The 9,552-nt window shown below is 44.5% G+C and overlaps 2 protein-coding genes across 8 annotated transcripts in view; both read right to left on the bottom strand.

The window, feature by feature from the left end:
- Positions 1-1,598: 1,598 nt before the first annotated feature.
- On the bottom strand, positions 1,599-7,958 carry LOC126397096 (cocaine- and amphetamine-regulated transcript protein-like). Of its 5 annotated transcripts, none has more exons than XM_050055598.1 (4): positions 5,671-7,958; positions 4,905-5,003; positions 3,976-4,059; positions 1,599-1,751 (listed from the first exon to the last, which is right to left on the bottom strand). In XM_050055598.1, the coding sequence occupies exons 1-4, from the start codon at positions 5,881-5,883 to the stop codon at positions 1,644-1,646; spliced, it is 504 nt and encodes a 167-aa protein (XP_049911555.1). In that variant the 5' UTR covers positions 5,884-7,958; the 3' UTR covers positions 1,599-1,643. The 5 variants fall into 5 exon arrangements, with proteins under 5 accessions (XP_049911555.1, XP_049911558.1, XP_049911556.1 ...); XM_050055599.1 differs by having other exon boundaries at positions 1,698-1,751; positions 4,880-5,003; XM_050055602.1 differs by having other exon boundaries at positions 1,699-1,751; positions 4,913-5,003.
- Positions 7,959-8,143: 185 nt separating this feature from the next.
- Positions 8,144-9,552, bottom strand: part of LOC126397087 (survival motor neuron protein-like) — a 10,645-nt gene continuing 9,236 nt past the window's right edge. For all 3 annotated transcript variants that reach the window (XM_050055578.1, XM_050055579.1, XM_050055580.1), the window contains one exon: positions 8,144-8,458. The gene's annotated coding sequence lies outside the window, so the exon portion shown is untranslated. The remainder of the gene's footprint in view (positions 8,459-9,552) is intronic.

Genomic DNA, 9,552 nt, shown 5'->3' with positions numbered 1-9,552 from the left:
GTTGTTGCATATTTAACATGTCATAATGATCATATACTGAGCAACACTTCACACACAGCACTTTTGTTTTTGCTCTCATTTTTCACAGGTTGAAAACTTTTGATGCGCTCAGTAGAATATTTCAAACTGTGACAGTGAGCAGCACCTGACAGGTGTGCCTCCGACTAATACATCCTCTGTTTAACCAGGTGAAAGTCTCACTGAGCGACCTGTTGTTACAACTATAAACACTGACGAGTTGAACGGCTACACGCCACAAAGAGCGAGCACAGCAGCCAGTTAAAATGCAAGAAGAATAAAAATCCCAAAACAAGCCAGAATCCATGAACCAGTGGAGTTTCTCTGACGTGGAGAAACTCTTGTACAGAGAGGCATGTTTTACATCTAACTGGGTTCATTTCAACCCAAAGCAGAGCTGGTGATTGTTGGGACAGTGGAGAGATGAACCATGTTTGATCACATGACACAGACGGAGCGTGTTGTTAACATGCTGACTGCAGGAACATCCACCAGAGCTGCTGACTGTCAACTCAGTGTTCATTTCACAACCAGGAGACGTCTCCAGTGTTGCTTCTGAACATCCAACCAGCAGTACATCAACTGACCTCACAGCTGCACAACACGGCACCTGCTGTCAGGTCGACCCTGGTGAGGATGATGAGCTTCCAGATGAGCTTCACTCAGTCCGTTTCCATGGAAACAGTTTAGTGTAGCTACAGTCCCAGCTGGACGAGGACATCTAACTGGCCTACTGTCCTTGTCCCAGTATACAAGCACGGGAGGGGAATCCATTTATTGAGCCAAGTATGTGCGACTCCTCTACGATAGGTGGAGATATGCCCCCTTTCAGCTTGTTAGTATTGGACCTTTTTCCTGTTGACCTATTACGTCACAGACCAAACAATGGACAAACAAGTTAGCTACGGTTAGCTAGCAGCTAACTGCTACCATGGTGGACAACTTTACAGCTCTGTACATTTGGTCCGTCCAAAAAGTCACGGCTCTGGATGTAGATTTCTCCATGTTGTTACCGGCTTCTTCTTCTCTTACACATTTAATGCTATTGGACTTCCGGGTCAAAGCCCGGGGCGGAAACTGTGGAGCATGCTCAGAGCGCCTCGGCCAGTTTGGGTCTGATTGACTGTATACATGCAGGAGTCACATGATCTGGGTGTGTTAGTCCCACTGTGACACATTCACTGCAGGACCATTTCACTCACACTGACATGTTTACAGGGATTTTAATATCAATAAATCCATTTTCTCTGATGCCATAGAAACAGACTGAGTGTGACAGTTTGTTCAGAGAGTCTTTAGTTGTTAAAACTAGTTATGATCTCACAGATGGAGACACTGGATGTGGACGTCCTGAGACAAATAAATCTACTGAGTTCATAAAATAAAGTGTGAGATCTTTAACTTCAACCTGAGAAACAAGAGAGAAAAGTCACATGTAATATGACTGTATTATAACTGAATGACCTGCAAACCAAAGTTTGACCACGCCTGCTATGAGACAAATGATGTGAGTGTTTGGTACCTGGAGCAGCAGGAGCACGGTGTGTGTGTGATATGAAACAAACAGAGCAGTGGAGTTTTAAAAAAGCCGCTTTTATTTTGTAGCTGAGAAAAACAGGAAGTTCCTACAGGCACTTGAGGACAGTGAAGTTACAGACGGTTCCTCCGGGACATCCACACAACTTCCCGATCCTCGAGCCTTTACGCACCGCACACTGCTCACCTGCATCACACTGAGACACACACACACACACACACACACACACAGTTAATACTATAAAATATACACACACACACACACGACTTGAAGAAAACAGAATAAAATAAAAAAATGCAGTAAATGTTCCTTTACAAACACACCTGATTAAAGGGACAGATCCAGGGGTCGTATTCACAAAGCTTCCTCGTGCTAAGAGTGGCTCGTAGTGATGAAACTCTAAGAAAATTCTAAGAATTGTAACGTTTTCTTAGAATTTCCTCTTAAACTTAAGACGAGGTCCTCGTTAAGATAAAAGTTATTCACAAACCATCTCTGACCTTAAAAGAGCTCCTGAGGAGACAAAGTGTTGGGAGCAGGAGGAGGAGTTTAAGAGTTTCTGAATCAGGAGGAGAAAATGGTGGAAACACAAAGAGGTCAGAGAAATATTCTCCAAACACTGGACGACAGAGGAAATGAGACGCTGCAGATCAGATGATGTCATCAGGGATACACACACATTTCCCAGCTGACTCTGTAACGTCAGAAACAAAATGATGACATCATCACTGAGGTATGTGAGGTCAGAGCAGCAGTGATGAGTCTGTCTCAACCTTCATCAGCAGTGATCACACTAACACTGACACTGTCACAGTCTGCAGTTCATCTCATGTCCACTGGGTGTCCTCACACCTTACAGGCTCACAGAGGGGCGTGTCTCTGACAACCAATCACATCACACCTAACAACAGGGTCGACCACACCTCCTCACTGAGGTCACAGTTTCTGTCCCTTCATCACTCACAGAACTTTCCTGAATCACTCCTGACCTCTGACCTCTGACTGCTGACTAAAGGGTTTTAGGCTGAGTTAAGGAGCTCTGTGAGACACTTCTCAGGCTCTTTGTGTAAACGGCTCCTGACGTTTTGGAGCGGGGTTGTATGAGATATTTATCCACAGTCACTGTGTTACCTATTTTCATTTCCTCACTCTCTGACATCAGTAAACGCACCTTCAGCTCATCCAAAACTCTGCTGCTAGAATCTTGACTGGGACTAGAAAACATGACGACATCACCCTGATCTCGGCTTCCCAACACTGGTCACCTGTTGATTTTAGAACTGATTTTAAATCAGAAGCTGTTTCACTAAAGGCCAATTCATTCACAGTGTAATTTTTGGAATTGCCTGGTATAAGCACACAGGGCAGCTCAGTGGGTTACCAAAAGATATTTGTAAAAATCTGAGGGTCATTTGGCAGAAGGACCGAGGGTGTGCATAAAACACTGAGGGATGGTTGAAAATACCATCAAATACTGGGAAATATAACTCAGTATAAAGTAATCCATAGGTTTTACTTTATCCTTCTAAGTTGTTCAGGACGGGCTGTTGGCTAATTATTAATGTTGGAAATGTCAGACGGAAACTGGAACGTTTCTCGATGCAATCTGGGAATGTGAACTGGGGAAAGTTGTGGATCACACAGGGAAGTGGTCGGTGTGACGGGACCTAAATCACTTCGTGGTGGTCTTTGAAAGGTGCAATATAAATAAGATTTATCAGTATTTTCATCATTACCTACAGTAGATGTCAGTCGGACAGGGACTGGAGTTCAACACACTGTGGACGGGGTCAGCAACAAAATGTTTCTGAAACTGCATTAACCCTTTAAAACACCAAAGTCACACAGTGACACAGACACACTGACTGATGGAGGCAGCAGTCGACCAGCAGCTCCTGTGTTCACTCATGTTAAATCACTGGTTTTATCACTGGAGTCTGGCTGTGACCTGTTGGAGCCGTCAGTGGCAGACGCCACCAAATCCTCCGGAATCTGACTCACTGGACCTTTAACTCAGCGCTGTTCTCTGACGTCATGTCAGTTTGTGTCAGAGCTAACTGCTGTTTTTATCTCCATCATCCATTTAAGGTTAAAATATTGTCCCTTAACCATGAACAGTTCAAGTGCTGCTTTTCTGACTGTTATTATTTCTGCAGGTTGTTTCTTTTCATGGTTCATCACTCTCTCCAGCTGTGGCAGAGAAGTGACAGCATGACGCACGTTCAACAACTGAACACCGTCTGACAAAAAAGCCAAAGCAGTCTGGGGCTGCTCATAAAACAGGCTTCAGTTAGTTCGTCTCACTCAAACCCTGTTTTATAAACCTCCTCAGACCTGAGCAGTGTTGAACAGACAGGATGCGTGCAGACCTGCTGAGCCCCTCAGGTGAATAATCAGGTGAATAAATGAGAGTTTCTTACAGCAGGAACCCAGCCGAGCTTCTTCTCTGACGACGGCAGCTGTTTGTTCTTTAACTTCTCCAGAACTTCCTGCAGAGCTTCGATCTGAGGAGAGAAGACATGCGTCAACTTCCTGTCCTTCCATCAGATATTTAACACGTCTGCTGCTTAACAGTGAACTTCTCTGAGGGGGAAAACACATAAAAACCACTGTCATCCATGGCTCTAGTCTTCATTACATGTACAGATCATTAGGAAACACATCAAATATGAATTCAGTAGAAGTATAATCCTCTGCCTGCACAGACTTCATCACAAGTCTGACACAGAGGAAATCCAGGGAGAGGACACGGAGGCCCGAGATAATGTTAAAGGACTCGACTCATTTAAAGAGTAACTGGTATTTGTCAACCTGGACTTTATGTTCCCATGATTTGTGCCTCAGTAACTGATGGGAACAACAGTACTGAGAGAGAGCGTGCTGCAGTGAAACAGGCTGACAGGCTCAGATTGTTATTCTCAGTGTCTGACAGCATTATGAAAGGATCCCTACAGAGATAGAGCTTTGTATTGAAGATAAAGATCCAGAAACAGTCCTGAAATCACCGTCACCAACCCCACCAGACTCCATTTAAATAAAGTCATGTTAGTGTGTATAGAGGCAGCATGTTGTCACATCTAACTGGTGAGTTAAGGGTTCATTTAAACCAAACCAGAGCTGGTGATTGTTGGAATAGTGGAAAGATGAACCAAGATGGTTTTTGTGAGTCTTATTTTGTTTCTGTCGACTCTGAATGAAGAGTGTCTTATGATGATTAAATGACTATTTATTTAAATGGAGTCTGGTGGGTTTGGTGACGGTGATTTCAGGACTGTTTCTGGTTAAACAAAAAGGATCTGACTCTTTAACAATGAGAATCCCCACCCTGTGGTTGTATGACTCCGCCCACCAGTCCACCCTGTGGTTGTATGACTCCTCCCACCAGTCCACCCTGTGGTTGTATGACTCCGCCCACCAGTCCAGTGTCTCTGACAGTTTCCATCCATGTCTGTGAAAACATTGATGCTTCACACACAGAAGATCTACGAGAATGAGACAGATGCAAGGTCACAGTGACCTTTGATCATCAAAAATTAATCAGTTCATTGTTGAGTCCAAGTGGACATTTGTGCTAAATTTGAAGAAACATGGGACGTACAGCTATGGCTGCCACAGAGGCGTAACAAGGTTTATCTCTGTTGGGATCTTTCCTATGATGTCGTCAGTAGAAATGAAACAATATTAAATTTTCACATCTTGATTTAATTGACCAAAATAATGATGATTTTTAAGTATTATCACTGTAAATTCTTAAAATGTGCTGAAAAAGTCCAAAAAGTAGTTTTATCTTGAGGCCATAAATGAGCAGCACATTCTGTTTACACAAACATTAAAATAATGGAGCCAAGTATTAATGTAAACATAATAAAACCAAATCAAATGTGCATCAAGGTGAAAGACCGACAGTCAGTGAACTGCTGCTCGAGTGTCTCTGTCCCTGTAGACGAGGACAGGGACAGAGACACTGCTGCATGTCCAACTCTGTAAACAACACAAGAGCAGAACAAACGCTGCTGCGTCTGCGTCTGAGACGGTTGCTGACTTTGGTTACGTGTTTGTTACAGCTGTTGTTATCTAACCTTCGACAGATGTTGAGTCTGTGTGTTGGGACTCACCAGTTCCTCCTCCTCTTGTGTCTTGATGGCAGTGTCTCCAGGTGATCGCTTCTCTATCAGCTCCTTGCTGCTCCCCAAAACAACCAGCAGCCAGCAGGAGGCGCTGAGGAGCAGCATCCTGCCGCTGAGCATGGCGCTGATGGACTCGGACCGTGCGGGACGCTGAGGGACACTGAGAGACGCCTCTGGATGCTGAGTCTCAGTCTGAGACATGAAGGGTTTATATGAGAGCAGCTCTGACGTCAGTGTGACAATATTTACCTGCTGATAATGAGACGACCTGCAGACTCACCTCTGAGGTCAGGGGGGAGAAGAACCTCCGCTCCGTCAGTCAGGAAGTGACGGCAGGAGGGAGGTTTGCGTTTGCATTTTAAAAAGCTGCGATGGATCCTCTGAGATCAGCGACGAAGTTTGTGACCGACTCATTTCACAACAAACAGATTAAAGTCCAAATCTATGAGATCCAGAGAGACGTTTACAGTCCATCTGTAGGCCCGTCACACTGAGGGCGGCTCCATAGCGTGATTTCAGTATTACTGCCATTTTTTGATGTTTCTGCAATTATTTCATTTCTCCTGATTTTATTTCTATGTAAATACGTTTTGTTATTCTGCTGTTGTTGCTTTTTAAATCAGTTTTAAAACAAAGTCTTGCTAAAAGGTAAATGCAGAAGACAGCAGGACAGTGAGACACCATGGGGGGTGCAGCGTCTTCTCAGTTCAGACGCTTTGGTTGCTGACACAGAGTATTCAACAACATAAAACTGTTTCCCTGAAGTGTGCCAGGCTTTGAAGCCAATTTTCCTAGTGGGAGTTAGAACTTTCAGGCGCGTCACATGATGCTCTGTAACCCAAAAAGACTTCCTCCCATTGACTTACATTGTGACTGCAGTTGAACGACTCGTTTCACTCTCAGGATTTGATCCATTTGAATTGATAACATTTTAAAGTCTAGAAGAGCCACAAGATTAAATCATCTTATCCATCCATCCATTTTCGTCTACCAATCCAGGGCTGGGTCTCGGGGGCAGGACGCTGAGCAAAGCTCCCCGATGTTCCTCTTCACAGCTCCTCCTGGAGGACCCCGAGGCGTTCCCAGACCAGATGGGACGTGCCCAAAACACCAATGGGAGGCACCCAGGAGGATCCTGATCAGATGTTGAACCACCTCAACATGAAGGAGCAGCAGCTCTACTCCGAGCTCCCTCCAGATGTCTGACTCCTCCCCCTATCTCTAAGGCTGAGCCCAGACACCGTACAGAGGAAACTCATTTCACACGCTTGTGACCTCATTCTTTCAGTCACTACCCAGAGCTCATGACCATAGGTAAGGGTTGGGACGCAGATGGACCAGTAATTTAAATTAAGGGAGCAATAAACTGGAAGTAGACCGCTCGGCCGGCGTAAGTCACTGATGCACCTGCTCTACGGGCTCATGGAATGCAGCGCTGATCACCTGAGCGATTTATACACAGCAGTTGAACACCTTTGGCTTCATGACTTTAGTGTTCTTTCGTCTCAGTCATGTTAGGATATTACATATCTTGACATGTTTCGGCGGAAACTTCCGCCTTCCTCAGAAGTGTCACTTGGTGGTGGTTGTGACGCGTCTTTATCAGCTGATCTGTCAATCAGCCGATGTTAGGGAGGCGTGACGCCACCTGCTGTCCATCCGCCGCCTCTCCAGGATGCTGCTCCAGGTGTGGGAGAGCATGTATGCCCCCATGTCCCTGTTCATTGTCCCTAGGCCCCGGGCCCCGCTTCCTTATTTCAATGGCCTCCCTGATCTGATACCGGCGCTGGATCAGGGAGGTCACACTGACCTTTGACCTTCGACCACCAAAACATTAAGTCAAAGTGAACGTTTGTGTCAAATTTTAAAAAATTCCCTCGAGAAGTTCTTGAGATATTGTGTTCATGAGAACAGGACGTAGGGATGTATGTACGGACAACCTGAAAACATATCGCCTCTGGCCACAGCGATCATCAGCGCAGAGACAAAAGTCACTAAAGTTAATTTATTTTTCAGCTATTGTCTTCAACTCTGAGGAAGTGACATCAACACCTGACGTTTACTGTCGATGTGTTACATCAATTAAACAGAAACACCTGGATATGACATCACGTTTCCTGGAGTCTGTTTTGTGTTTGAGGGGAATGTTTCTTTAAGACAGCAGCATGAGACTGACAGGAAGTGGCGTGACGCTTCAGGGTCTCTGTGTGTCACTGTTTACGTCAAAGCACATAAGAGGCTCTAATATCATCCTCACAGTTTGACGTCTGACTGAAGAGGTCAACATTTATCAAACACATCCAGATGTTTGACTCAGTGAAGGGTCAGAACAAAGTTCAGTGACATAAAGAAATAATGTGTCTCTAATAAAACTGAAACTATCTGCATGCAGGGAAGAAATACATGAACCCAACCTTTGAATACTGATCTGAGTTTATAGACGACGACATGAGGAGGAAGATGCAGGTATCATCCTTTTCTGTTTAATAACATTTTTTTCTTCCAGATATCTTCATCCTCCAACAGTTGTCAACGATTTATCGGCCGAACACTGAAACTCTCAACAGAATCAAACAGAAACATTCAAACGTCTCTTCAACTCTCTGAACACAAATGTCTACACGCTGCAGCAGCAGGAAAACATTCAACTAAGAACAATTAAATTACTCTAAAATATACAAAACCGAAACATACACTTTGATTGGAAAAAAACAAAAGAAAAGAATCAATAAGAGGATCGTCCCGGCTGCGTCACGTCCCATAATTCTCTCTGGCTCTGAAGCAGACAAAAAATAAAACATAAATATGACAGAGGAAGGATTCTCAGTTAATTAAACATGTTCTGTGATAAACAAGTCACGCTGCTTTTTAAAATGTTCATTCATGTTTGTGGTCATCAGTCAAACCTGCCCTCTGTTTTTTAATGATCCTAATATCAATAAATAACTCTGAGACTCTGAGTATATCAGCTGCAGCTGGCAGGATGAGTTTACACCAGGGCTGGGCGATATGGCCCTAAAATCATTTCAGGATATTTCAGTGTATTTTTGTAGAAACTAAAATGATCTCTCATTTCTTTAGTTTGTGAACAACAACAGTAACTCAGATTCAGATTCTGTCACAATATTAAAGGCTCTCTAAGTCTTCCTAAGCTTGAAAAGTTTTTGTCACATACAGCAAACATCTCCTCACGATCTTCTAGCTACATGTCCTCTGAATATGCTGTGAAAAAGTCCGGTCTCTGTAGGCAGCCCAGGCTCCGCACATGGCAACAAAAACATGTCGCTTCTGTTTACGTTCAACAATGTTATCAAACACAACGGAGCTAGCTCGCCTTTTAGCCTCATTGTAGCCTGTAGCTCTAACTGCCTCTGCCTGAGATGCCGCGCTCCCCAGCGTCCTGCCAACAGTCTCCTGCTGGGGGAAAAAAAAAAAAAAAACACTATGTGGACACGGGTCCTTATCTGGACTTTAGTCTCAGCATGAGTCAAATACTGGATCCTACATTTCTCATAAAGCACCTGTGTGTTTCACTATGCCTGTCTGCCTGGTGAACAGACCACACCTCCAGGAAGTGCACCAGGCTTCAAAGCCAGTTTTCATAACGGCCAAACAGTGGTCCTTCATTTCCCAGGGTCGGTCACATGATGTCCTGCGGCCCAGAACGACTTCCCCACTGACTTATAGTTAGGGCTGGCTCAGGCTTGCCCTGTACCAGCCCCTAGTTAGGCTGACTTAGGCCTAGTCTGCCGGAGGACCCCCCTATAATACACCGGGCACCTTCTCTTCTTCTCTCCTTCTCTCTCTCTCTCTCGTATTCTATTACTGCATCTTGCTAACTCGGCCATTCTGGATGTCACTAACTCGGCT

Source organism: Epinephelus moara, chromosome 10 (assembly GCF_006386435.1).
Source record: "Epinephelus moara isolate mb chromosome 10, YSFRI_EMoa_1.0, whole genome shotgun sequence".
NCBI classification, from domain to species: Eukaryota; Metazoa; Chordata; class Actinopteri; order Perciformes; family Serranidae; genus Epinephelus; species Epinephelus moara.
This window is presented reverse-complemented; position numbering and strand designations above follow the sequence as displayed.